Consider the following 27892-nt stretch of genomic DNA (forward strand, 5'->3'; position numbering starts at 1 on the left):
ACCACTGCGCCACCAGGGCTGCCTGATAGAATATCTTTCACTTAACAGTTTACTCAACTCATATGCTATGTTGGCCCTCCACACAATTTTGTCCAGAGCTTCCAATATATCAGGACTGAGATTTTGATTATTTTCTGCATTTCTGTATCTCTGGCACCTAGAACAGTGCCTGGCACACACACATGCTTGGTAAATTGTTAAATGAATAAAAAAGCCCTGGGGTGATGCCCCATACTCTAGGGGACCCCAGAAGTGGCTGGGAGTGTTGTGGCTTTTTTGTGTCAGAGCCTCAGAGTCTCAGGGTCAGTTGGGGTTAACTCTGCCTTGTGTGAGGGGCTAGGCCATGTATGAAGACCCTCTCCCACCACCTGCCTGCCCCCACACCCCCATTATATCTGCAATTTTTCTTTTTTAAAGATTTTATTTTTCATAATCTCTATACTCAAGGTAGGGATCAACGTCACAACCCCAAGATCAAGAGTTGCAGGCCCCACGGAACGACCAGAGCTCGTACTTGGGCATCAAGGAGACCCGTACAGCAAAATGTCTGAGTTATCTCTGGTCTGTGCACGGCCTTTACTTTCTTTACCCTCCCTTTCCTTATTTATTAATTACTTATTTATTTATATTTATTGATTTATTTTAAGGATTGTATTTCTTTATTCATGAGAGACATAGAGAGGCAGAGACACGGGCAGAGGGTGAAGTAGGTTCCCCCCCCCCCCCCCCCCCCCCCCCCCCCCACTCCCCGAGCCCGATGCTGGACTCATCCCAGGACCCGGGGATCAGGGCCGGCTGGAGCCAAAGGCAGCGGCTCCACCGCTGAGCACCGCCCCCCCCAGGTGCCCTCAATTTCCTTTTATTTTTATTTATTTTTTTCAATTTCCTTTTAAAAGGGGAAGCATCGGGATCCCTGGGTGGCCCAGCGGGGGGGCGGCTGCCTTTGGCCCAGGGCGCGATCCTGGAGACCTGGGATCGAGTCCCACGTCGGGCTCCCAGTGCATGGAGCCTGCTTCTCCCTCTGCCTGTGTCTCTGCCTCTCTCTCTCTGTGTCCCTCACGAATAAATAAATAATCTTAAAAAAAAAAAAAATAAGTAAAAGGGGAAGCACCAAAGCTTGCTCCCGAGCCGCGGGCGGCTGCCACGCCTGCAGGCCCTCACCCCGCGCCCCGCCCGCCCGCCGGCCGGTAGCGCCCTCTGCCGGGCGCCTGGGGAAGGCCCGGGAGCCGCTTCCTGCAGGCAGCGCGAGCGGCGGAGACCCAGGGGCGGTCTCGGCCCAGCCGCGGGCCATCACGCAGCAGAGCGCACTTCCGCAGCTCCGCACGCCGGGCACTCTTGCTCAACACTCTGCACATACTAAACTTGGGGCCCCTGGATGGCTCAGAGGTTGAGGGTCGGCCTTCGGTTTGGGGGATCCCGCGGTCCTGGGATCGAGGCGCATCAGGCTCCTCCCCAGGGAGCCTGCTTCTCCCTCTGCCTCTCTCTGTGTCTCTCATGAATAAATAAATAAAATCTTTAAAAAACATATTAACTCATTTACTCCTCCATTTTGCAGATGAGAAAAGTGAGGCACAGAAAGGTTAAGTGAGTTAAGGTGATCGTACACTGGAAGTGCTAGGATTGAACCTGTGTCCGGGACCAATGGTTCTTGGTGGAAAGTAGCTCTACCTTTAGCTAAAAAGGAGTTGGCTCTGTGGAGTTCCCCAGTGAGTCTGGAACTGGCCATACGGGGTACGGACTGTAAAGGGGGCTTTCCTTAGTGACTGTCCCCACCCGTTTAGTGGCAGGCCAGCCGACCTCGGGACCCCCTCCTGATTGGCCATCCCTCAGCATTTCCCTGCCTGGATCTTGCGGCGTCCCTGTGTGGGCCTAGGGTTAAGCACAAGAGGCTGTGCATTGAGACCTCAGTTACTTGCCCACCTTCCAAGGATGACAGTCGTTTCCCTCAGGCTCCCCAAGGGCCTAGACAAAGTTCACCCGGGGAAGTGGGTCCTATCTGCAGCCCCCCAGCTCAGGTCAGCAGCAAGGGAAAATGTGTGAAGGGAAGCTCAGGCTCTGCCCATCTCAGCCCTGCTGAGCGGATGTTGGGGAGTGCCTGCTTTGCAAACTATCTTTCCATCTGAAAAACAACAGGGGTGAATTGAGGGCAATTTTCAAAGTGCTGTGGTTTGGGGCTTAAGGAGAAACACTAAGAAGAGGAAGCCAAAGAGCCAGGTCTCTTGGCCACCTGACCCCTTCCTCCAGCAATTTGATAAAAAAAATTTTTAAGTTTATTTCTTTTAGTGATCTATATGCCAAACATGGGCTCAAACTCATGATCCCAAGATCAAGAATCTTAAGCCCCAATGACTGAGCCAGCCAGGGTCCCTCACAATTTCTTTTTTTTTTTATTGGACTAGGGATCTGTGACTTTGGCTGTTAAGTCTGGGGGGGGGGGTCACTTAACAGAATGAGCATGAGGGGTCCTTCCAGCAGGAAGCTGTCAGCTTGACTGACCCCTCCACATGGAAGCGGGCAGCCTTGATCCCAAACAAGGCCATGAGGACCCCTCTCACCCATCCCTGGTCATTGGAGGACTGGCTTTGAAGCATTTGCAGAGCTGGATGCTCCAGGGAGTTTATTTCAACATTTTTTTTTTTTTCTTCAACATGGTTAAGGTCAAAAGATTAGAATCCTCAATGTCCATGGATGGTGGTGAACTTATTAAATAAATGCTAACATATCCCAACTGGGTATGTCGCAGACGGTGAGGCAGTCTCCGAGGCCTTGTTATGAAATGTATACTGCAACGTGTATGTGAAACGTGTATGTGTATAGATCGGAAGGATGCATACCAAATTTTCACACCACAAAATATCAAAGATTAACATTCCAGGTATTTAAACTCATTCACCCAGTCCCCCCTGGTATGGCCAGCCACACTGGTTATTTATGGGGGCTAAACTCTGGAGTGGTTAGCATGGGTAACTGACCATGTGCTGACTTATTATAGGTCCTAAAGACCACAGTCCTAAAATCCCATTTTGCAGAGGAGAAGCATGCCCAGAGTAACATCCATCCCCATCACAGAGCCCAGATTTTTTTCCCCCCAAATCACTCAGAGTATGGTGCCTCGTTCCATTGCCAGGGGAATCTAGATCCCTCCACAGAGCCCAGGCTTGGCTGGAAGAGGCCACTTTTCCTCCTCAATGCCCTCCAAAAATCTCAGGGGAGGAAGGCCAGCCTGCACAGGGGCTGTTTGGTTTTATTATTAGTCTTGGCTGAAGATAGGGTTTCAGGCTTTATTCAGGCTTTTCAGAGAGGAGTTGAAGATAACAGGCAGCAGGTGTTTGCTGGCTGAGACACCTAATCCTCTCACCTTATCGGCAAGAGCAGCAGGACTCTGGTGGAGGGAAATCAGAGGCCCCCGGAGCCAGAAGCTGCAGCTGGAGGGTGAGGCGGGAGATGGCCTTGACCTACAGGCTAAGGTGCTATGGAGTGCTGTGGACCAAGGAGAGGTGGGAAGGGTTTCTCACTCAACTTAGTTCCCCTTTGATTTCAGGACACCCCCTGCCTCCTCCTTCAGAGCTTTGGTCCCAAACTTGACAGTGTGTTAGAATTGCCTGGAGGCCTATGAAAGCACATTTCAGGGCCCCACCTGCAGGCTCTCTGATTCGGCCGCTAATGCTGATGCTGCCCGGCTAGGAGCTGCATTGGAGTAGCAATGCTTTAGAGTGTTAGTCACTCTTGCGGGAAGAAGACTTTTATTTCAAGTTCAGCAAACCCTTTGGCTTCACTTCACATTCTTTTCTTTTGGTTCATTGCAAAGAAAATGTTCCACTTCACTTTAACAAAGGCACACATGGAATTATTGTTCTTTCCCTGCTCTCTCTTCATCCTCATCCCTGCATCTGCGTGTTGTTAGGACCGTTCCAATTTCACGGACATCCTGGGTGACTTCTCTCATTTTCTGTCTGGCTTGATTTTGATGATGATCAGGTGTCACTTAAAAAAAAGAAATACAATGAGGCCATTCTTTAAAGGAGGAAAATCCCCTCCGAGAGTGGTTGTGAGGATTTGTTTGAAGGAAATAAAGTTATTTGGCCCTAGAAAGTATTAAATAAGTGGTAGCTGTTACCAGTGAACACAAATAGAACTTATGTGCCAGATATTAAGTCATTTGATCTCCACAAAAACTCCCCATTTCATAATGAAAAATGTGAGGCAAGTAGAGGTTAAATTTAACTTGCCAGGAAGAGCAGAATCAGACCCCTCCCTGCCTTTCCATATAGAGCCTACCACACAGACGAGGAAATCTTTCCATGCTGCACTATGCAAGAGCTGCCACTGTTCCAGAAAAGACGGTGCCTGTAGCTCTGGTGGGGCTCAGCCCAGGGAGAAGAGGGTTAATTGTTCTCCCACACAGAAGGGGAGCTCAGAATTTGCAGAGAGAGGGGCACTGGCTGGCTCAGTTGGAAGAGCCTGACTGGAAGTCAGGGTTATGAGTCTGAGCACCACACTGAGTGTAGAGATTACGTTAAAAAAAAAAAAATTGTAGAGAGAAGGGTAGGTTTACCGTCATCAGGCACACCTGAGCAAGCGTATGACTCCTGAGTTTCCTCTACCATGGAGAAGAAGCAGGGTGAAGCCAGCAGAGTTAAAAAGTATTCCCTTGGGGCAGCCCAGGTGGCTCAGGGGTGCCTTCGGCCCAGAGCCTGATGCTGGAGACCCGGGATCAAGTCCCACGTTGGGCTCCCTGCATGGAGCCTGCTTCTCCCTCTGCCTGTGTCTCTGCCTCTGTCTCTCCTGATTAATAAATTCTTTAAGAAAAAAAGCCATTGAAGTGGAGAGTGTCGTGGGTGAATGGCTTAGTATGTGATGATTCTCAGGGCAATAAAACTACGATAAAAAAGTAGTTCACTCCCCACACACCTCTGGGAAAAATTCCTTTAATAAAAAAAGTCGTAGTACATTTACACAATTGTCATCACTCTTTATCTACAGCACTCAACAGGGAAAATAAAAAATAAAGGACAACATAGTCGCGCTTAGTATAAAAACGCAGGAATTCATTCTGACAGGAGGCCTGTTGTCCGGAGAGGAGAGAGAAATGCATGAAGGCATGTGAGCCGAGCAGCTCAGGCCCGGGTTTCTGAGCAATCCAGGGGACGGCTGAGGACCCGCCTCTAATGTTTTGAAGACAGCATTAAAAAAAAAAAAAAAAAAAAAAAAAAAAATCCAGGTTGCAATAAGAGGCCTCATTCTAAGAAGAAGGAGAAGGGTCCATTCCAGAGAGAACATCATCACTGGGGGGCGTGGGGTGGTCAGAGTCGGTCCGGGCATTTTATGGCAGGTGATAGGCTCCCAGAAATTTGGCCTTGGAGGCAAGCCTGGCCCAGGCGGAGAGGTTTCCAGAGGTGAAATCAAAGCGCCCATGTGCCTCCATTCTGAAAGGCTTAGAAACCAACCCTTAATGTGAGATTTGAGGGCCTCTCTCCAAGTCGCTAAGGCCACTTCTTGACAAGCTCCCAAGTCCCCTGCTGAGGGAGGATTGAGGCTCCTTGGAGATGCCACCGCAGCTGACTGTTAGCCCCTGGTCCTGTCTAGTCATCCTGGCCACCCCCGTACATGTCCGCCAGCTTCTTGAAGCGGCTGCCCCACTCGTTCAGATAGTCATAGTCTTGGTCCTGGTCAGAGGCCGAGGAGGTGAGGGAGCTCAGGGAGGCAGCGTCGGAGCCGCTCCCCTCGTAATCAAACACCAATAGGGAGTCATAGGGCGGGGCCGTGGGGTCCGTGTTGGCCGCCTTCAGGTTCTGCGGAGACAAGAGCAGGTGGTTAGGAGCAGCGCTCGGCTCAGCAGCTGCGAGAGCTCGGGCGAGGGAGTTCGCCCTGCTGAGCCCGCGTTTCCTCATCTGTGAAGATACCTCTTCCCTCCGTTAGAGTTTTGAAAGGTGAAATGAAATTACACACAAAACCACTGAGCCCTGAGCCCAGCGTACGGTAAGGGCTCCGTGCACCGGGCCAGGGGTCAAGAGCAGGGACTCTGAAATCAGACAGCTGGAGTCAGAGCTTGGACTTCACACCCTAGGTTTGTGAAGTGGGGCAAACGCCTTAACCTCTATGTGTTGTTTTGGTCTTGTCTTTAAAATGGGAGACTGGGCAGCCCAGGTGGCACAGCGGTTTAGCGCCTGCCTTCGGCCCAGGGCGTGATCCTGGAGACCCGGGATCGAGTCCCACATCGGGCTCCCGGCATGAGGCCTGCTTCTCCCTCTGCCTGTCTCTGCCTGTCTCTCTCTCTCTCTGTGTCTCTCATGAATAGATAAATGAAACCTATTAAAAAAAAAATTCCATCAGCCTATCCTTCCTTGTATTAAGAACCTCCATTTATGGGGCGTCTGGCTGGCTCAGTCTGTAGAGCATACGACTCTTGATCTCGGGGTCTGTGTTCAAGGCCCATGTTGGGTCTTAAGAAAAAAGAGAAAAGAAAATCTCCATTTATTGCTAATGAGATACCAGCCTGTGATAGACTTCTATCATATACCTGCTATATACCTAGTTCAGTTGTTCTCACAACCCTGGCTGAATATTTGATTTTAAGCTTGGGGAGGTTTGGAAAAAAAAAAAATCAGAGCTTAAAAAACAAATGAATCCCTGGATTCCAGGCATTGCTATTTTTCAAAATATCTCAGATAAATCAAACATGTGATGGGAGTTAAAAACACTGGAAACACTCAGCTATTATCAATAATCACTATCATCGGGATGCCTGGGTGGCTCAGTGGTTGAGCATCTGCCTTCGGCTCAGGTTGTGATCTTGGGATCCTAGGATCGAGTCCCGCATCAGGCTCCCCTCGAAGAGCCTGCTTCTCCCTCTGCCTGTGTCTCTGCCTCTCTCTGTGTGTCTTATGAAGAAATAAATAAAATCTTAAAAAAAAAATCACTATCATTACCTAATAAATGCTACATGCCAGCAGGCCAGTGGTTCCTAGACTTAAATTACTTGGGAATATTTAATTAATTAATTAATTCATGAGAGAGAGAGAGGGGCACAGAGACACAGGCAGAGGGAGAAGCAGGCTCCATGCAGGGAGCCCGATGTGGGACTTGATCCTGGGACTCTAGGATCACGCCCTGGGCTGAAGGCAGGCACTAAACCGCTGAGCCACCCAGGGATTCCTACTTGGGAATTTTTTAAAAATTCCGAAGCCCTGGCCACATCTGATCAATTAAATTACAATCTCTGCAGGGAGTCATAGACATCAGTAATTTTTAAAGTTCCACAGGAGATTCCAATGTTTGGGAACTGCAGCTCCAGGTGCTTACTGATGCAATCCTAAAAATAACATATAACAGGGCGCCCGGGTGGCTCAGTCGGTTAAGCATCTGACTTCAGTTCAGGCCATGATTTTGAGGTCCTGGGATGAGGCTTCATAGAGCTGTGTGCTCAGTGGGGAATCTGCTTCTCCTTCCTCTGCCAACCCCGCGCCACCCCCACCCCACCCCACCCCAGCTTATGATCTTTCTCAAATTAAAAAAAAAAAAAAAAAAAGGCAATCTATAACAGAGGGTCCCCAACTCTGCTCCATGTTGGGGTCACCTGGGACCTTTAAAAATTCAAACTTAGTCTGGCTGCACATTTTTCTAACAATTGTTCTATTTGTTGAATAAATGAATAAATTATTCCTAACATATTGCTAACCATTCTGCCCCTTAGGATTTTATGGAGGAGAAAACAGAAACCCAGAAGTTACTCAAATATGCCAGAAGTCATACAGCTGGTGGAAGGAGCCCAGACTCCAAGCCCTTGCTCTTTATCCCATGCTGCTGGTGCTTGAATAAAGGGCTGTGCCAGGCTGGCCCCCTAGGCCTCACCTCGATGATGAAGTTCCCAATCTCATCTGGGTTGGCTGGACGTGGACGGTACATGGGTGTGGGGATGAAGGTTGGTGCCACATCGTTGCGGAGAACCACCTCAGGCCGGGCCTCCAGACCCCGGTGGAGTTGGGTGATGTCATAGTCCTTCATGGAGGTGAAGTAGAACATGGGACTGAGAAGGCAGCCCCCCACAGTTTAGGTTTCAGCCCACTCCCCTGCCACGTGGGTTTCTGGTTCACGGGTAGGTCTTAGAAGACAATCTTTGCCAGACATTTCCGAAACCCCTCGTTTCCACAGCCCCTCCTCAGAAATCAAGCATAGCCTCAAGGCCATCTTGGCTGGCGTCAAAGGGACTATAGCACTGGACCAGATATCCTCTCAGAAGAGGAGAGTTGGTAGTCAATCCTACATGAAAATTGGCACGTTAGGCCAGAGTCTGGTCAAAGTAGCTGATGTGGTTAGTTAGTTGACTCAGCCACATCCACCAGTGGCCTTAGGGGCACCCATCTCCCGACCCCTAGACCTCCTTATACCTTACCTGGTCCTCCTCACCACCTCCCTCTTCGCCGTAGTAGAAAACATTGTCACGGGTATCGTCTTCCGGGAGCAGAAGGGGCTCCTTCACCTTCCTCTTCCTCCTCACCAACAAGAGGAGCACCAGCAGGAGGACTGAAAAAGTCAGGGAGGGTAAATTAAATGTTCACCCGTCACACACACACAGCTGGCCAGTACCCCCAAGCCCTCAGAGCCTCACCCAAGTTTAGACCCCCTTACTCAGTAGCCAGGGCTTAAAATACTTTTTTCTTTCTTTCTTTTTTTAAAATATTTTATTTATTTATTCACAATAGACATAGAGAGAGGAGACACACAGGCAGAGGGAGAAGCAGGCTCCATGCCAGGAGCCTGATGTGGGACTCGATCCCGGGTCTCCAGGATCACGCCCTGGGCCAAAGGCAGGCGCCAAACCGCTGAGCCACCCAGGGATCCCTTAAAATACTTTCAGTGGCTCCCCTGCACCTAGGAAAACCCCTAATCCTTATCCAAGTGTATGGGATTGGCCTCTGCCTGTCTCCACACACATATGCACATGCCTGCATGGGGTTAGTCACACTGGCCTCCTTGGAGTCCCTCAGATACACCCTGCTTCAGGATCTTCATCTGGGCTTTCCTCACCTGGAACACTGTGCGCACGCGCATACACACACACACACACACACACACACACACACACGGCTCTCCTCCTTCATGCCTTGGCCTACTATCGCCTCCTCCTAGCTAGCAGCAACCTGACTTCGTCCCCCTGAGTAATTCTGTATCATTTATTGCCAGTCTCCTCTCATCGGTGATAAAGGTCCTCAAGGAAATTCTCTGGGGGATGGGAATCTCCTAGCAGATGTTACTTTTCAACGTCTGCTTTTTCAGTCCCCAAGTGACACCTAAATTAACCACAGACTTTCAGTGGAAAGCAAGACCGTGCAAGTCTGATAAGGTGTAGTAATTTGAATACAGGTAAAATACGGTTTTAGTATTTCAAGAGGACTGGCCTTTAGTGCTATGGTTTGAAAGGCTGACAGCCTATTTGGACATGGGGGTAGTGGACAACTGATGCCTGGCTGTTCTCCCTAATGCCAGAACCACCTTCAGTTAATCCCATATAAAGAAGGGACTCCAGGGCTCTCTCTGTGGCTGTTCAGTAGGAGAGAATACAACCACTATTTACCTTTACCACTTTTTTGGCCTGTTTACAGAACTGATGTCTATCACTGGCCAGAGAAAACAGACCTAGCCTTCTTGGGGAGTCTACGGGTTGTCAGAATGCACAGCCTATGGAGGCTTTGCAGCAATCTTTTTCTCCTCTTTTCCTCCCCATTGAATCTGGAGGAAAGGGGGGAGGTGAACTGGACTTTTCACCTGCAACAAAGCTTTTTTTTTTTATTTTTTTTAATTTTTATTTATTTATGATAGTCACAGAGAGAGAGAGAGAGAGAGGCAGAGACACAGGCAGAGGGAGAAGCAGGCTCCATGCACCAGGCGCCCGACATGGGATTCGATCCCAGGTCTCCAGGATCGCGCCTTGGGCCAAAGGCAGGCGCTAAACCGCTGCGCCACCCAGGGATCCCTGCAACAAAGCTTATATATCTGCCTACTGGTATCTCCATTCGGACTGCCTGGCAATTCTCTTCCCATGATCTTTTCCAAACTGGTTAATGGAAACTCCAGTTTCTACTTGTTCAGGTCTTAGAAACATTGATGGCTCTTTTCCTGATACCACTTATGAACCCGAACTGATTCTGCCTTGAAATAGGACCATCTCTCACCATCTTATCCCTAGATTATGGCAATAGCTCCTTAACAGTCTCCCTGTCTCCACCCTTACCAGTCTGTTTAGTAGAATCCTATAAAAAATCAAGTCAGATCACATCACTGGTTTGCTCTAAACCCTCTGATGACTTCTCATTTCATCCAGATCCTTGTAATAGCCTACAAGGCCCAACATGATGCCCCAGCACAGCCATCACCTCTCTGACTTCATTTCCTACTTTTGTCCCTTTTGTTTTTTCCACTCCAGCCATTTGTCACTTCTGCACACCAAGCACAGTGCTGCCTCAGGACCTTTGTTCTTGCTGTTCCTGAGATATCTGCATGATTTGCTTCCTCACCTCTTTCCAGTCTTTTTTTTTTTTTTTTTTTTAAGATTTTATTTATTTATTCATGAGAGACAGAGAGAGAGAGAGGCAGAGACACAGGCAGAGGGAGAAGCAGGCTCCATGCAGGAGTCCGACGTGGGACTTGATCCTGGGACTTGAGGATCCCACTCTAGGCCGAAGGCAGATGCTCAACTGCTCAGCCACCCAGGTGTCCCGAATTCATATTTGATTAAACGTGTTTCTGTGTAAGGACCAATTCAGAGAGTGGAAAAAAGTAAATGTGACAGGTTCTATCTTTAGATAAAGAACTCGGTTTGTAACTAAACACTTCTGCCCACTAGACCAAGGACTCTCAAACTCTAGCATGAATCAGAACCCTGGAGGGCTTCTTAAAACACAGATTCCTGGGTCTTACCCCTAAGTTTCTGAATCAGTGGGTCAGGAGTGGGCCTGAGAACTGGCCTTTCTAACAAGTTCCTGATCCTGCTGATGCTGTTGTTGGTCTGGAGACCACACTTTCAGAATTACTGCTCCAGCCTCTAGATGACATGACAGCAGGGCTGAGTCTGTTGGTTCACCACTGTATCCCCAAAGCCTGGCACATACCAGAAGCTCCATAAACATCCATCACCTGAATGACACTCAGGAACTACGAGTACCAGGAACTGATGTGTGATGTTGGGGATGCCTTCATCCCAGCAGGTCAGGGTAGAATTGGATCTTTTAACTACCCCATCCTTACAGGGGGGAGGGCTCCGGTACTCACGCAGCAGAGCCAGGACAGCCCCCAGAAGCGGGAGGAGGAAGCCCCACTTCCAGCGGTGGGGGCAGGTCTCCACGTGGCCGTGGCAGTCACACACGGTGGCTTTGATTACTGTCAGCTGTTCCTTGTTGCCATGGTCAGCCAGGGAAAGGTGCACATCATATGTGTCTTGCTTCAGGAACTTCTTCAGGGACAAGGCAACTGTGTTTCCTGGAGCAGACAGATGACATTTACCCGGGAGGCCACAGTGGAACTGAGCATATCCTGTCGGAGTTAAGGAGACTGCCTCTCCATCTGGGCAATTAGTGAGAAATGCCCCCAAAGCACACTTACGCCAAGTGTTAAAGATTAATGTTTGGCCAAAGCCAAGTTCACTATCATGGAAAGGATTATTGGGATAACAAAATAAATTCATCATTTTCTTTTTTTTTTTTTTTTTCAGATTTTATTTATTTATTCATGAGAGACACACAGAGAGAAGCAGAGACATAGGCAGAGGGAGGAGCAGGCTCCATGAAGGGAGCCCGATGTGGGACTCAACCCTGGGACCCCAGGATCACGCCTTGGGCCAAAGGTGGCGCTAACCGCTGAGCAACCTGGGTTGCCCCATCATTTTATTTTCTTAAAATCAAATCAATAGTCACAGCATTTTTAAGATAATGAAGTTTTTAAAAAAGTCATGGCAGGCAGGGCCAAGAGTTCTCAGCAACTTTAGCTGCTTGACTGTTCTCAAAAAGAACACATTGAAATATATCGTTCCTGGAGATAACTAACCCCATCTTTTAATATTCACAGTAACTGACCACTTGTTTTCCTATTTGAAAGTTCACTACCATTTATTATTATAGCATTTACAGTAATAGCAAATATGTTTATGTCTCAACGGTCTGATGGAACTTCATTATTTGAAACACTGGTATTTCTGTGAAATTATCAATTTTTTTAAAAGATTTATTTATTTGAGAGAGAGCACGAGAGAGCGCATGTGTGAGTGCAGGAGGGAGGGGCAGAGGGTGAGGGTCTCCAGCAGGCTCCACGCTGACCGCAGAACCTGACACAGTGCCCGATCCCATGGCCCCAGGAACACAACCTGGGGTTGGATGCTCAACCGATTACACCACCCAGGCACCCTGAGAACATCAATTATGAACAAATCCAAATGCACAGGACTTGGTGATATAACTGGGATTGTCAGGCAGATCAGAGAGGCTTCCAAACTGTGCTGTCACAGCATTCACGATGCACACAAGTTCAGGGGTGCTGGCTACGAGGCTGCAGTGGACATGGTGCTAACTGGCCTTCAAAGGCTTTGAGCGAGTGGCAGGTTGGACACAAAGCAGAAGCCAAGCCTCCGTGAGGCTGCACAAGGTGTGGCCATACTAGAATGGGGAAGAGGGCTAGGTTGTGGGTGAGAAATATAGGGTCAGGGGTCTCTCAGAAGAAAGGCCTTCAGTTTAGACTTCTCATGGAAGGAGCTATTAGCCTTTGCAGTGTGATTTCTCATCATGCAGGACTCTCCCAAGCATTACAGATTCTTGTCATTAAATGCCAGGAGTGTCCCCAATCACTGGGGCAACCAAAAACCACCCCACCTTTCTAGCTCACCCACCCTCAGGGTTGCCAGTGTATTTCAGCATGGATTTTTTTCTTTTTAAGATTTATTTATTTATTTATTCATGAGAGATACACAGAGAGAGGCACAGACACAGGCAGAGAGAGTAGCAGGCTCCTCACAGGGAACCAGATGTGGGACCCGATCCCGGGACCAGGATCATGCCCCAAGACAAAGGCAGACGCTCAACCGCTGAGCCACCCAGCCGTCCCTTCAGCACGGACTTTAAGCAACTTTTTGTTCAAAGATCCTGCATATACATTGGGCTCCTCTTAGCACAAAAGCCAGAAGGGAGAATTTGCTATGTTCCTGTACAGTAATGGAAGGTAGACAGGGAGCTCTGCAGGCTGAATATTTAGTCCACCAAAGTCATGGAGGTCAATGTGGGGTATTTCATCAAAACATTCCTACCACCATCATGTCCCCATGCTGGAGGGAGGATTTCTCAGGTGACTGTGATGATGGTGGTGCTGGTAACTAAGGGGACACTAACTGGGTACAAGGCTCTACTCTATCTTCACTGACACTTTAAGAGGAGGCACTATTAGCCTCATTTTACAAATGCAGAAATTGAAGCTTAGGGAGGCTAAGTAACCAGACTGAGGTCACACAGGAGTAGAATTTGGGTTAACTCCCCTGACAACAAGGACATGGTCAGATAGAAAAACTAAATTAAAAAAACAAGAACCAGGGGCATCTGGGTGGCTGAGACCTGAAGTGTCTGCCTTTGGCTCTCGGGTCATTATCCCTGGGTCCTGGGATCAAGCTCTGAATCAAGTTCCCTGCTCAGACAGGAGCCTCCTTCTCCCTCTCCCTTTGCCCTTCCCCCTGCTTGTGCTCTCTGGCTTGCTCGCTCTCTCAAATACAAAAAGTTAAAAAAATAACCACCCGCCCACAAGAACCAGGAGCACCTGAGTGGCTCAGTTGGTTAAGTGTCTGCCTTCAGCTCAGGTCATGATCATGGGGTCCTGGGATTGAGCCCCACATTGGGTCCCCCAAGTTAGCAAGGTGTCTGCTTGTTCCTCTCCCTTGCCCCTCCCCGGTTCATATTCCTTCTCTCTCTCCCTCCCTCCTCCCTCTCAAATAAATCTTAAAAAAACAAAACAAGCAAAGAACTCCCCAAGAACCAGGTATCAATACTATAACCAGGTGTTGGTACTAGGCTTTGGCCATAATGTTCACACTTGACCGAGCCAGATCTGTGATTGCCGCTGGGGAAGAGTGCTAGTAAAGGTGGCTGTTCACATCTATTGAGCACTGATGTACCAGACAAGAAGCCTCTCGCATAATCACCTACTTTATCTTCACAGGAACTAGATGGAAGTAGGTACAATTATTGGCACCATTCTACAGATAGGGATAACTGGTGATCAGTGCAGTTCAGGAACTTGCCCATAATCACAGAGCTAGTAAACAGAGGAACTGGGTCTGGAACCAAGGCATCCCGGTTCCAGAGTCCATTGTCTGTAAACGCTAAGATCAGGGAGGAGAAAAAATGGCTTCTAGGCCACAAGGGGGTGACAGGAGACCAACTTGGGCTTGTTAAAGACAAGGTGCCCGACATTATATACTCAAATCACAATAATCATAAAATTGACACAATGTGGGTGTCTGCAGCATGTCTCCTGAGTGCTTTCTGGGCTGTGCTCAGTGCAGTACTAGACATTGGGCATTTGGTTCCTTCTGGGCAGAATCTGTGTGCACTGGTTCCCTATTTTCCTCCTGGTGCACCCCAACCCCAAGAGGAAGTGGGGGGGACATTTCAAACCAAAGTCAACAGTGTCACTCACTCCAGGGGCCTTAATGGCATTTGGGGCTGGATTTTTCACATATCCTGGGTCCTCATTCACTTGACACCATTAAACCCCTTGCCAGGGCAGGATGGGAAAGAGAAAGGATAGGGAAGTAGATGGAAGCAGGTGCGTGACGGCCTGGGACTGTGGCTTCAACTTCTGCTCCATACTCACACACACTGTGCCGTTGGACATGCTACTTAACCCCTCTGAGCCTCATTGTCATCTGTAAATGTGGATAAAAACATTGACCACAGAGGGTGGTAGAAAATTAAAGAAAGAGGGGATCCCTGGGTGGCTCAGCGGTTTAGCACCTGCCTTTGGCCCAGGGCCTGATCCTGGAGGCCCGGGATCAAGTCCTACATCGGGCTCCCTGCATGGAGCCTGCTTCTCCCTGCCTGTGTCTCTGCCTCTCTCTCTCTCTCTCTCTCTCATGAATAAATAAATAACATCTTTAAAATAAATAAAATAAGGATGGATGGATGGATGGAAGGAAGGAAGGAAGGAAGGAAGGAAGGAAGGAAGAAAGAAAGGAAGGAAGGAAGGAAGGGCGAGCATCTTGTGTAATATCAGGGATCAATAAATGGTAGGCAGCAGCGCACCAACGGTAAATCAGAGTGCCTGGATTCAAAATCTGGTGGCGTCATTTTCTAGCTGTAATGCCTCTGCCAAGATCTTTCACCTTCTGAACTTTCTGTAAGCCTGGTTTCTCACCTGTAAACGGCGCATACGCACATAGATGTGGGTTTCTGTGAGAATTGAGTAACCTCATCTATGAAGCGTCCGAAGTGCTGTCTCGCACATAATAAGCATGCTCACGGCATGTGAGCTATTATCACTGCAGGAGTCCTGGCTCCTTCATTATGTGATACCTCACACATCCTGGTCCATATTCCCCACCCCCCACCTCAGTTTTTCGAACTGTACAGAAAGGTGGTTGGGCTAGAGCATTCTTGAAGGCTTAAACTAAGTTAATAACTAGCATTTGGTTGACTTTCAAACGCAGACCATAACATGGACAGGGTCCTCATATGGGGCACACACCCACCTACCACCCACCACTCAGTTACCTTTCTCATTGACCTCTGCAGTCCAGTAGATGTCCGAGTCATGTGTGAGCTGGGCCTGGAAAGGGGAGGTGTGGGGGGACAGGTCCTTGTCCGTGATGTTCAGCATTTGGGGCACAGGACTTTGGTTGCAGATGGTGATCCAACGGGGCTCAGGGACTGGGCCATGGTCATTGACATCCATAAGTGTTAGCAGGAGGGTCCCAGTGCCAGTGGTGGGAGGGCTCCCTGTTCATAATGACACATAGATCCCTTTTCAGCATCTGCCCATGGTGGAGGTGATGAATGTTGAGCTCTATGACCTACCCAGTCAGCCTCAGGGAGGTTCCTGTTCACTGCCCAGCTGCAACTTTTCAAGACCCTCCATGTCCCGCCCTAGTCTCATCATAGGTCAAACCAGTGATGGCAAGTCCATGGCAATCATGCCATCATTCTGATAGCAGATATTCCTAACTGATCATAGGACAGTTACAGCCACTTCATCCATATGGCCACTACCAATCTATCACAAAGGGAAACCTATTGGCCACCCCAGGACTGATGCAATGTTTGCTGATGAGCTTTAAGGATGTCACCCTTCACAGTCCTGCTGGGACTTCTCACCTGTTTCCAGGCCTTGCTTCACTGTGTCAAGCAGAGATGTCAAATCACATCACAACTCCCAACTCTGTCACAGTGTGACATCACTAATCAATCATGGCCCTTTCCCGGCAGCCCCTTTCAATCAAATTACAAGGTTTAGGAAACTGGCCAATTCAGGGCTCAGTGAACTACACACGTGGGCCGAAAGAAATCCTTCTCCTAACACCTGGATCTTAGGGAAACCATAGCCAGCCAATCCTAGTCTTTAGAAATCTCCTCTGAAAGTCTTCCTTGACCCTTCAGATAGGTTTGCTGGTACCCATGCTATGTCTGTGGAGGGGATGTGTTATGTCATGGGTTCCAAAGGTACCCAAGTGGAGGCGTTTGGAGGAAGTTCTCACCATCATCTGTGGCCAAGACCATGACTTCGTAGACATTGTTCTTCACGAACTGTTCATCCTCACGGTCTAAGACCCCTGTGGCTGTGACCCGCCCACTGTCTGGGTCCATTGCTAGCCACCCAGCTGGGTCTCTCAGGATGTGGTAGCTGGAATGGAAAAGTTGAGAAGAGTCATACCTAGAATACTTAGAATTCTGGTTGTCATTCAAAGCCTACTCATTCCAACTGGCAGATGGTGTCATGGGACTCAGGGCTCCTAAGCGGAATCACATGAAAAATGCACCTCACCCCTAAATGGGAGCCTGAGCAGCAGGGAGATGGCCCAGCAGGGACACATGAGGGGGAGGGGGTATACCTGCCCCCCTGGATCTCTGTTCAGAGTCTTCAGCCCCGGGGACGGTAGGAAGGGAAGGCCCTGTGTAGGGGCGATGTTCAGTATATTTAGCAATCTTTATGGTAATTAGAACAAATGCAGACCATACTAAATAGCCCATCCAATACTACTACTGCTTTTGGATGCATCCGAGCCCAGCTCCCGTGTACCTGATCTTCTGACCCCCCTTGTCGGGATCCTGTGCAATGTAGGTGCAGACAGTCTCCCCGATAGCGATGCCCTCCTGGACCTCGACGACTCTGGAGGGTGGGACAAACACAGGTGCCTCATTCACATCCTCCACATGGACTACCACGGTGGCCGTGGAGGTCGGGAGTTTCACCACAAAAGGAGCCTCATTGGTCACTTCGATGTACAGAATGTGCTGGTTTTTGGCCTCGAAGTCCAAGCCCTGAGAGAGAAGGAGAGGGAGGATCTGAGTTGCCAATTTGTGAGGAGGACCCATTGCAGTGCTATGATGGCAGAAAGAAAGGAGCAACAGGGAGGGGTTCGAGGCTCCCAACATCAACAATGCTGTCCTTTCTGGGGCGTCTGGGGGGTGCAGTCAGTTAAGTGTTTGACTCTTGGTTTCAGGAGTTGTGACCGAGCCCCACGTGGAGGCCCGCATCATGCTCCAGGCTGGGGCTGAGCGTGCTTCAGTTTCTCTCTTTCTCCCTTTCCCTCTGCCTCTCCCCACCCTCTCTAAAATAAATAAATCTTTCAAATAGAAATGCTGTCCTTTGCATAAAGCCTCCTGAACTTTTTTTTTTTTTTTTTTTGAGGGAGTACAGGGGCAGAGGGAGGGAGAGAGAGAATCTTAAGCAGGCTCCAGGGCCGAGCCCGACGCAGGGCTTGGTCTCCCGACCTTGAGATCGTGGCCTGAGCTGAAACCAAGAGTCAGACGCTTAACTGTCTGAGCCTCCTGGGCACCCCAGCCTCCTGCACTTTCTGAGTGGCTGATGGGGCCTCTCAGACCAAACCTAGACCAGGAAGCCCTAGAACTGCTTTCCAATGGGGCGGTGGCCTTGTAGGGGTTGTTGTAGAAACTTTCGGAGGCCTTTCCGGTTGTCATAATGACTGGGGACGCTGTTGGCATTTCTAGGCTAGGGCAGGGACACAAAGACCTGTCCCCACAGGCCACGGGACTTGCCAATATCCCCTCGGACATTCACATATGCATGGGTGTGAAACATCTGTTTATAGTTACATGTTTCACATATAAACTAAGTTTTTGGTGTGGTTTTAATATATAGTGACCTTTCTAGGAGTGCAACTTCTGAGGGGAGCTTGCCATTTGATTTGTTCAGGCTTTTCCCTGAAAGCTGTTTTTTTGCTACTCTGTAAAGACATCAGTATGACTTGTGGTATGCATGAGCCACCCAAGTGACACGCAGCATCCACTGCATTTGGACGTTTCTACAGAGAGATGCAAGTAACTGACCATGTCATTATGTTTTCTCGTATGCACCCAAGTTTTACATCGTTCTATATGTACTATGTTCTATATGTTCTATATGTACTAATACTATCTTATTATCAGTAACTTTTCCTGTAAAATCCTCCTTTATTTCAGAGAATTCTACATTTCTAGAAATTGTGTAAATTGGATAAGTTATATTATAAATGAAATTTATTTCACAATATAAAAAGGGCATTACAAAGTTTTGGGTGCAAGAAGAGGATAGTGATAAACGTATTATATAAGGGGCGCCTGGGTGGCTCAGTGGGTTAAGCATCTGCCTTCAGCTCAGGTCATGATGTCATGATCTCAGGGTCCTGGGATGAGCCCCATGTCAGGCTCCCTGCTCAGCACAGAGTCTGCTTCTCCCTCTCCATCGGCCCCTCCCCTTTCTCCGGATCTGTCTTGCTTTCTCTCTTCATCTCTCAAATAAATAAATGAAATCTTTAAAATAAAAAAAGTATTATATAAGACCCTGCTTCTCAAACTAGGCCATTCTTCAAAATAAACCAGGAGGTAAACGAAATCAAAGAAAGATCAAGCCCATTTTCTTAAAGCATCAATTTTATTGAATGACTTTTTAAGAGGCAACCATATCTAACTATTAAGTAACTTAAAACATTTTACTGTGCAAAAACCTACATATGTATTATGGATAAAATGTAAAACTAGTAAGAATTCCACTAAAACAGAGACTTTCTGTGTGAGAAGACCAATTGGGGGCAGCCATGGACACCAGGATTTGGGAGGAGAGGCTCCACTAATGTGCCTCAATCACATCTGGGATTCTGACCTCTTTTATGAATTGAGTCCCTTGGTAAGACTTACTTTGAACAAATTCATTCCCTAACACAAGAGGGATGGGAAAGTGTCAGAAGCCTGGTACACTCCCTGTGAATTCTGGTGAATGTTCCAGAGCAGGTGTCACAAGGCAGGTGGTATACCTCCTTGTACTGGAGGCTGAAGACCTGACTAACCCAGGGGTGGCCCTTGTCTAAAGCCCAAACCGACTCACCGTTCTGGTCGTCAGGATGCCCTGGTTGCTCTCTGGGTGGGTGGTGATGCTAAAATGGTTCCCGTCATCACCTTCCAAGATGCGGTAGGTGGCGTGCCAGGCCGGTGAGTTGGGGGCATCCAGGTCACTCACTGTCAGCCTCTGCACCTCATGGCCCACCATGTTCTCGGGTACACGGGCCTCGTACTGTTGGTGTGGGAAGCACAGCATAGTCAGAGCAGAGGGCTCTCTACCCACCCTGAGACTGTTCCACTCTTCACCAGCTATGGATCCTCCATGCAATTCCAGGGGAGCTCCATGCCACTCACTCTTTCTGGGACCGCCCAACCCATATATCAGGGTTTCAGGGCACACACATGCACATAGTTCCAAGTATCAGCTGCTGGGACAGACCACAGGGATCTTGAACCTACCTTTCCTACATCCAAGGGCAAAATACCCCAGTCATCTCACTGGTCTGCGTGCCCTAAACCCTGCCATGCATAGCCCACCCATCCAGCTGAGGTCAGAAAGGTATGAAGAAGGTGGTGAGAAAGACTAGGTGCCTGACTGCTGTGTGGCACTGATTAGGAACTTTTTTTGGAAGTTCTGGAACAGGTGGCAAACAATGGGAATTCAGTTGCTCAGAACAAATTTTTAATCAAGCCTAAATAATATTTAGTAGCCAGAGTTATCTAAAGATGGAAGGGGGGTGGGTGTCATCCCGATTGGCACAGAGTCCTCTGTCACTGGAGGTATACAAGGCATTCACTAGGTGAAGGTGGGCAAGTATGGTGAGGCAAATTGTAAGTCTTCATATCGACAAGGATTTTCTTTCTTTGTCTCTCTCTTTCAGTAAAGTCTACTCCCAGTGTGAGGCTTGAACTCATGACACCAAGATCAAGAGTCATGTGCTCCGATGACTAAGCTCGGCTAGCCAGGCGCCCCTCGACAAGGATTTTCATATTGAGCTCTTATGTACCAGGGATTGTTATGAACTGTGAAGAGATTATTCCATTTAAAACTCAGAAGAGGGGCACCTGGGCGGCTCAGCTGGTTAAGCGTCTGCCTTCTGCTCAGATGATCCCAACATCCTGGGATTGAGCCCTACCTCGGGCTCCCAGCTCAGTGGGGAGCCTGTTTCTCCCTCTCCCTCTGCCTGCTACTCTCTTTTTGCACTCTCTCATGCCTCTCTCTCAAATAAATAAATAAAATATTTTTTTCCCTTTTTTCTTTTTTTAAAAATTTTTATTTATTTATGATAGTCACACACACAGAGAGAGAGAGGCAGAGACACAGGCAGAGGGAGAAGCAGGCTCCATGCACCGGGAGCCCGACGTGGGATTCGATCCCGGGTCTCCAGGATCGCGCCCTGGGCCAAAGGCAGGCGCCAAACCGCTGTGCCACCCAGGGATCCCAATAAATAAAATCTTTTTTTTTTTTATTTTTTTAAAAATTTATTTATGATAGTCACATAGAGAGAGAAAGAGAGGCAGAGACACAGGCAGAGGGAGTAGCAGGCTCCATGCACCGGGAGCCTGACGTGGGACTCGATCCCGGTCTCCAGGATCGCGCCCTGGGCCAAAGGCAGGTGCCAAACTGCTGCGCCACCCAGGGATCCCTAAATAAAATCTTAAAAAAAAAAAAAAAGAAAACTCAGAACAATGCAGTAGGTAATATGGTTTCTACCTCACAGATTAGGAAATCGGGGCACAAAGAGGTTAAATCTGCCTCTGGTCACACACTAGGAAGTGGTGGGACAGGATAGCAAGCAATGTGAGCTGCTTTCAGAATTTCATTAGAAAGGAAAACCTTGGACAGAAAAAAAAAAAAAAAAAAAGGAAAACTTCAGTCCTCTATCACCTGCTGAGGGAAGAAGGATTGAAAGCACATTTACCTTCTGAGGATCAAACATGGGAGCATTGTCATTAGCATCGAGAATTTCCACTATGGCCACTGCAGTGGTGGTAGAACCATCCCCATCCATGTCTGTCGCCTGGATGGTCAGCGTGTACTCAGGGACTCTCTGGGGACGAAAGGAGGTTAAGGTTGAGGGGTCCCTCAGCCTGGGCTCCCAGAGGCATAGCCCTGGATGGATGGCTGTGGAGGGAAGGGGAGTATGTCCCCCACCTCCCAGTGTTCTCTTAAATCCCTGGCCCACTGCTTACCCACTGCAGGAAAGAACAGAGGCAGGGGTGGGGCGGGGGGGCGGCAGGAATGCAGACCCAAATAGTTCTCCTGGGCCAACCGGGGGTGGAGTCCCGTCTGGGCATTGCCCCCTGGCCCTGGGGTGATGCAGAATGGGAGCTTTGAGTGGGGATTTGGGCAACAGTATTAATTAGGAAACAGTAGGCAACTCCAATATCCATGGAGCTAATTCGACTTTGTAGCACACAAGGGACAAATCTGGGAAATGTGCATGCTAAGTGAGCCATTCCGAGAGGAAATGAGAAAACCTACAGAAAATATCAAATGCCTGCATTTTACAGCTGGCTCCTCAGCCTTAACGAGATCATTTGGCACCACGCCATTGGCTCTAGAGAGCTGTGGGACGTCAACATGGGAACACAGCAAGCAGCAGCCATTCCCAGTTGACCTGCATACTCACTGCTCTGCCTTGGGCTTTGGGGCACGGATGGGGGTTCTACTCTTGAGCGTCAGGCTCCAGCCTGAGCTGGGTAGGCAGCACTTTCCCTGAGAGCCACTCACCTCCCGGTCCAGGCCACTGGAGATGACACTGATGGTGCCCGTGCTCCGATGGACAGTGAACATGAGGTCATGTGGGTCCTTTGGCTCCTGGCTATGGATAGAGTAAGCAACCACCCCATTATAGGTGTTGATGGCATCGTCCTCATCTGTGGCTGTCACCTGCATCACAGAAGTGCCTAGAGGGGAGAAGGAATGAATGAACGAGCACCCTTCCCTCTTAGCTCCAATTCCAGCCTCGCCCACTTTTCAGAACACTGAGAGGCTCCACTCTGCCCATTAGCTTGGACCCTTATTCCACTTTGTGGCAGATTGATACTTGGTGTTCATTTTCCATTCTTCATGTCTTTCTTGGAAACAAAATCCTCATAACCATTTTAAGCTGAGCACAGTCCTGTCTGGAACGAAGACTATTTCCCATCCCTTCTTGCAGTTAGTTAGCTATGTCTTTGAGACTAAATTCTGACAAATGGTATATACAACTTTGGGGAACGTGCTTTTTTGAGGATGGGGCTTATTCTCCTCACCCACCACTTCCAGGTGCAACCACTGGAGCTCTAGCAGCAACCACGAGGTAATCTTGGAAATAAAGCCCAAATAGCAGAGCAACTAGAGAGAAGGGGCCTAGGTCCCCCACACTGTGAAGCACCATTCAAGCCTTGATTGTCCACCTGTAGGCTTCCTATTATAAGGATAAAATGAGGTTCCATCTCATTTAAGGTACTGTTTTTCTTTGGGGGATTTCTATATTGGCAATCTAGCCAACTCACACTTCTTGAATTCTCCACAACTCAGAAAGGAAGGAAGAGAACTCCTCCCCAGTAGCATCTGTCTTTGAGGTCATTATGTATTATATCTTAATCTTGACAATTCTTTGCAGGTCACATTGTTTCCATTTTCTTTCTTTTTTAAAAAATGGTTTTATTTATTTATTTATTTATTTATTTGAGAGAGAGAGAGAGCGAGCGCAAGTGGGGGGAGGAGCAGAGGGAGGGAGAGGGATAAGCAGACTCCATGCTGAGTGCAGAGCCTGATGCAGGGCCCGATCCCAGGACCCTCAGATCATGACCTGAGCTGAAATCAAGGGTTGGACACTCAACTGCCACCCAGGTGCCCCCATTGTTCCCATTTTCAGATGTGAGGATTGAGGCTCAGAAGTAAAGAACTTGCCCAGGGTTACAGCAAAAGAGGTCACAAGTAAAGAGGCAAATCAAGATTCAAATCTAGATCTTTGTAGCTCCAAAGCTAGTGGTTCTCAAACATGGCTGATCATCTGAAGCTTCTGGGAAATTTTTAAATACACAGATTCCAGGCCATACTCTAGGATCATTCTTTTTTTTTTTTTTTTTTTTTTAATTTTTTTTTTTAATTTATTTATGATAGTCACACAGAGAGAGAGAGAGAGAGAGGCAGAGACATAGGCAGAGGGAGAAGCAGGCTCCATGCACCGGGAGCCCGACGTGGGATTCGATCCCGGGTCTCCAGGATCGTGCCCTGGGCCAAAGGCAGGCGCTAAACCACTGCGCCACCCAGGGATCCCTCTAGGATCATTCTTATTCAGGGATCTTGGGATGGAGTGGGAGACTCTGAATATTTAAGATGATCCCAGGTGATCTAATACAGAACCGAGGAAATCAGGTATGGAGGGTTCTTCCAGCCTGTAGGGGTCTGGTCAGACCTCTAGATGGTTCCAGAAGTTGACCCAAGGCTGTCTGAGCCCAGGGAACCTCTCCCTCCAGCTGTCCCCTCCCCCGTCCTCTTACCAGGCAGTACCCCTTCCAAGACGCTCCCTCTGAAAACATCCTGGGTGAACTTGGGCTTGTGATCGTTCTGGTCTGTGACAATGATGGAGATGTTCATGGGGTCTTCCACTGAGGCACCGTTCTCTGATACGGCGTGGCCATAGAGCTGTGGGTGCACAGGTGTGGGGTCAGCCTGGCCCCGCCCTCCCCACCTGGCCATGGGGCCCTGCTTCTTGGCAGATGCTGCAGATTACTTGCCTCATACTTTGCAATCTTCTCTCGGTCCAGTGGCTTATTCAACAGCAACCAGCCTGTTTCCTTCTCTATGGTGAAGATACCCTCGGGGGGGCTGTCTGCACCGGGCCCTGTGATGCTGTAGAAAATCTTGGTGCCTCTGTCCTTATTAGATTTGAGCTAGAAGCAAAAGAAAATGTCAGTTGACAAAGTCTCAACTATCTCACGATGGCGACAGAGGTGGGGAGGGGTGGTGGAGAGGCACTGCCTTATCCAAATCCGCTCCCATGGCGGAGGCTCTAAGGAGCAAGAAACCCTATCAGCGGGCTTTTCAATGAAGGTCCCTGCGGCCAGCAAGGACTCCACAGGAGAAGGTGCAGTTGTACCTGATTCAGCCTCTGGGGGAAGGGGCCCTTGCCATTCTCAGAGACAGAGATCGGTGGAACCACCCATTCTCTCTTTTGTCTTCGCAAGACACGGTCGAATGGGAAGATCTTCAGTGCTTTCCTTTCCTGCAAGGAGAGGGGACCGCTTAACCCAGACATGCAGACACCCGACATCCTCTCACTTACAGAAGTTAAGAGTGAGGAGAGAGACCTAAATGGGTTTACTGCAAAAGACAAATTGAAAATAATCCTAAGTGTTCATTTATAGAGAACCAATCAAATACATCCTAATACTTCCATCTAGTGGAAGTGCCATACAGCACTAAAAATGAGGAATGAGGAAGTCTATGTGCTGGTACGGGAAGATCTTGGATATATACTATTAAATGAAAAAGAACAAGGTATTTTATTTAACAAATTAATGGAGTCAATATGTACCATCTTTGGTGTGAAAGGGTAGGAAAATAAGACCATGTATTCACAGTGGCTCGTATATAAACAAAATGTGGGGAGATATACAAAAGAAATTAAAGGTAGGGTTATCTGTCAGAAGGAGACAGTAAGCTCATCTATTTTTAAGTGCAGAAAGAAGGTGCAGACACGTGAATAGTACACTAGCTTTTGCATAAAAGACAGGAGGAAAAAGAGTAATTGTGTATCTCTTTATGTATAAATACATAAAAATATATAATATGTTTAATATAAATATAGAATATATAAATAAACTTTAGGAGGAAAAAAACCTGGGAACAGTGGTTATCTGTGTCTAGGACAGGGCATTAGGTACATGCAGAGAAACAAAGGGAGGTTATTTGCTGTGTACATTTTTTCAATTTTTTTTTTCTTTTTCTTTTTTGGAGAGAGAGTATGGACTGGGGAGGGTGGAGGGGGGAGAGGGAGAGGGAGAAGGTTCGCTGAGCAGTGAGCCCCACGCGGGTCTCAATCTCAGGACCTCGAGATCATGACCAGAGTCCAAGGCAGGTGCTCAACTGACTGAGCCACCCGGGCACTCCTCATTGTGTAACTTTTTAATATTTTCAAATTTTTGAACCATGTGGCTATATTAGTTATTCAAAAAATTAAAAGAACAAAATGCCTCAGGTCTGTCTTCCCAGAGGCTCATGGGATTGGCAGCCCCACGTTGGAATCACTTTCCCCCTGGGTTTAGCCAGATGATAAAGAAAAGAAGGAAACGGAGGTGGGAAGGGAATCCGAGGGGCCAAGGGCCCTGGGTGATTGCACCCAAGGCAGTTCCTTGCGCCACGGGCCTGACTCTTTAGCGCCTCTATCGGGGTGTTGCAAGCTGTGGGCAGCTGACGGCTAGCACGGCCTCCTCTGAAGGGGCTATGTGGTTCGCCATGGCTACAGCAACCAGGACGTCCCGGCCAGCAGCAAGCTGAGCATGCATGGAGAAGATGTTTCTTCCACCTTGCCAGTGCACGTGGTATCTTACCTGGACTGTTCTATCATTCAGCACAGCGAAATCACTATCAGTGCTAAGCAGGGCTGACTCTTGCCCAGGGCAGTCCATGCAAATCACTGTGGGGAAGGAAGAAAGACGGTATTAGGAAGGAGGGGGCTTCTGGAAGTTACATCAGGGGAAGCAACACCTGACAACAGCCCTCTGACATGATCAAGGGCTGTTCCAGAGACCTGGCTTTGGTCTCCATTGTGATCAAATAGGAGTTTCAGATGGGGCTTCCAACTTTGGTCTCAAGAGGAAGACCAAAGGTTTGTGGTTTGTGGGCCAAGCCCTTATCTGCTCCTGACACCAAAGAATCAAGATCATAGTCATTCAGCACATCGGCCCCAGGTGGTCTCATGAGACACAGGTTAACCCAAAGTCATACTTGGAGGCAGGAGACTGTCACCATTTCAGAAGACTAGGAGTCTACCTACATGCAATATGCATCCTGCTACATGGCTGCCCACACAGATCATTCTGGACAACCTCTAGCTGTTCCTCTGAATCCCTCCCCTCCCCCTGCTTAGCCACCCTTTAAAGAAGCACTCTGAGGTGATAACTACTATTCAGGAAGCTAAAGACCATGCCCATTCCATCCTTACAACTACCTTAACAACCAAGGTAGGTAATTAGCTCCTTCGGAAAGATAAGAAAACTGAGGTTCAGAAGCCAGATGGGCCTTATTCCAAAGTATTCTCTAGAGCATGTTCTTACCCACCCTTGCTTGTGGCCAAAGCATGAAAAGAGGGGACCTGAGGGCCCACCTGGGCCCCTCAGCATCATGCTCTGTCCGTGTGGTTCCCTAATGCTGGCCCAGACACTGGTGTACACTGTTTCACTAGGTTCTAGCACAACCTGGCCCACTGGGACAGTGCCACAGGAAAAAAACTGTCCTTTTTTGAAAAATTATCCTTTAGTCTCAGATGATGATTGGTTAATCTTTTCTTCTTCCTGCTGTCACCACTCCCTTCTTCCTCTATGATGACGATTGTTTAAAAAAATCATTCCTGGGGGATGCCTGGGTGGCTCAGCAGCTGAGCATCTGCCTTTGGCCCAGGGCGTGATCCTGGGGTGCTGGGGTAGAGTCCCACATCGGGGTCCCTGCTTGGAGCCTACTTCTCCCTCTGCCTGTGTCTCTGCCTCTCACTCTGTGTCTCTCATGAATAAATTTAAAAAATCTTTTTTAAAAAATTTTATTTATTTATTCATGAGAGACACACACACACAGAGAGGCAGAGACACAGGCAAAGGGAGAAGCAGGCTCCATGCAGGGAGCCCGATGTGGGACTCGATCCCGGGACTTCAGGACCATGCCCTAGGCCGAAGGCAGGCGCTAAACCGCTGAGCCATCCAGGGATTCCTAAAATAATCTTTTAAAAAATAAATAAGAAATGAAAAAATCATTCCTGGGTGCCTGGATGGCTCAGTTGGTTAAGCGTCTGCCTCCAGCTCAGGTCATGATCCTGGAGTCCCAGGATCAAGCCCTGCTTCTCCCTCTCCCTCTGCTCCTCCCCCTGCTTGTACTGTCTCTCATGCACTCTCTCTCTCTCAAATAAATAAATAAGATCTTTAAAAAAATCATTTCTTGGGGCACCTGGCTGGCTCAGGAGGTAGAGCATGCAACTCTTGATCTCGGGGTTGTGAGTGCAAGCCCCATATTGGGTGTAGAGATTACTTAAAAAAAATTTCTTCCTTCAAATAAGAAAGGATAGATGACTTGTGGGTTTTTTGTTGTTTTGTTTAAGATTTGATTTTTAAATAAATCACTGGGTGCAAGGTTGAATTCATAACCCTGAGATCATGACCTAGGCCAA

At 48.4% G+C, this 27892-nt stretch overlaps 1 protein-coding gene across 2 annotated transcripts in view; it reads right to left on the reverse strand.

The window, feature by feature from the left end:
• Nucleotides 1–4912: 4912 nt before the first annotated feature.
• The window catches only part of CDH3 (cadherin 3), a 47563-nt gene continuing 24583 nt past the window's right edge, over nucleotides 4913–27892 (reverse strand). For both annotated transcript variants that reach the window (XM_038538497.1, XM_038538498.1), the window contains 14 exons: nucleotides 26067–26152; nucleotides 24614–24739; nucleotides 24252–24407; nucleotides 24015–24159; nucleotides 22255–22430; nucleotides 21443–21571; nucleotides 19567–19752; nucleotides 17263–17504; nucleotides 16721–16866; nucleotides 15741–15965; nucleotides 11269–11475; nucleotides 8393–8523; nucleotides 7852–7998; nucleotides 4913–5792 (listed from right to left, as the gene is read on the reverse strand). In XM_038538497.1, the coding sequence (XP_038394425.1) occupies nucleotides 5583–5792; nucleotides 7852–7998; nucleotides 8393–8523; nucleotides 11269–11475; nucleotides 15741–15965; nucleotides 16721–16866; nucleotides 17263–17504; nucleotides 19567–19752; nucleotides 21443–21571; nucleotides 22255–22430; nucleotides 24015–24159; nucleotides 24252–24407; nucleotides 24614–24739; nucleotides 26067–26152 (2312 nt within the window). In that variant the 3' untranslated portion in view covers nucleotides 4913–5582. The remainder of the gene's footprint in view (nucleotides 5793–7851; nucleotides 7999–8392; nucleotides 8524–11268; nucleotides 11476–15740; nucleotides 15966–16720; nucleotides 16867–17262; nucleotides 17505–19566; nucleotides 19753–21442; nucleotides 21572–22254; nucleotides 22431–24014; nucleotides 24160–24251; nucleotides 24408–24613; nucleotides 24740–26066; nucleotides 26153–27892) is intronic.

The sequence above is a fragment of the Canis lupus genome, chromosome 5, assembly GCF_011100685.1.
Source record: "Canis lupus familiaris isolate Mischka breed German Shepherd chromosome 5, alternate assembly UU_Cfam_GSD_1.0, whole genome shotgun sequence".
Lineage (NCBI taxonomy): Eukaryota > Metazoa > Chordata > Mammalia > Carnivora > Canidae > Canis > Canis lupus.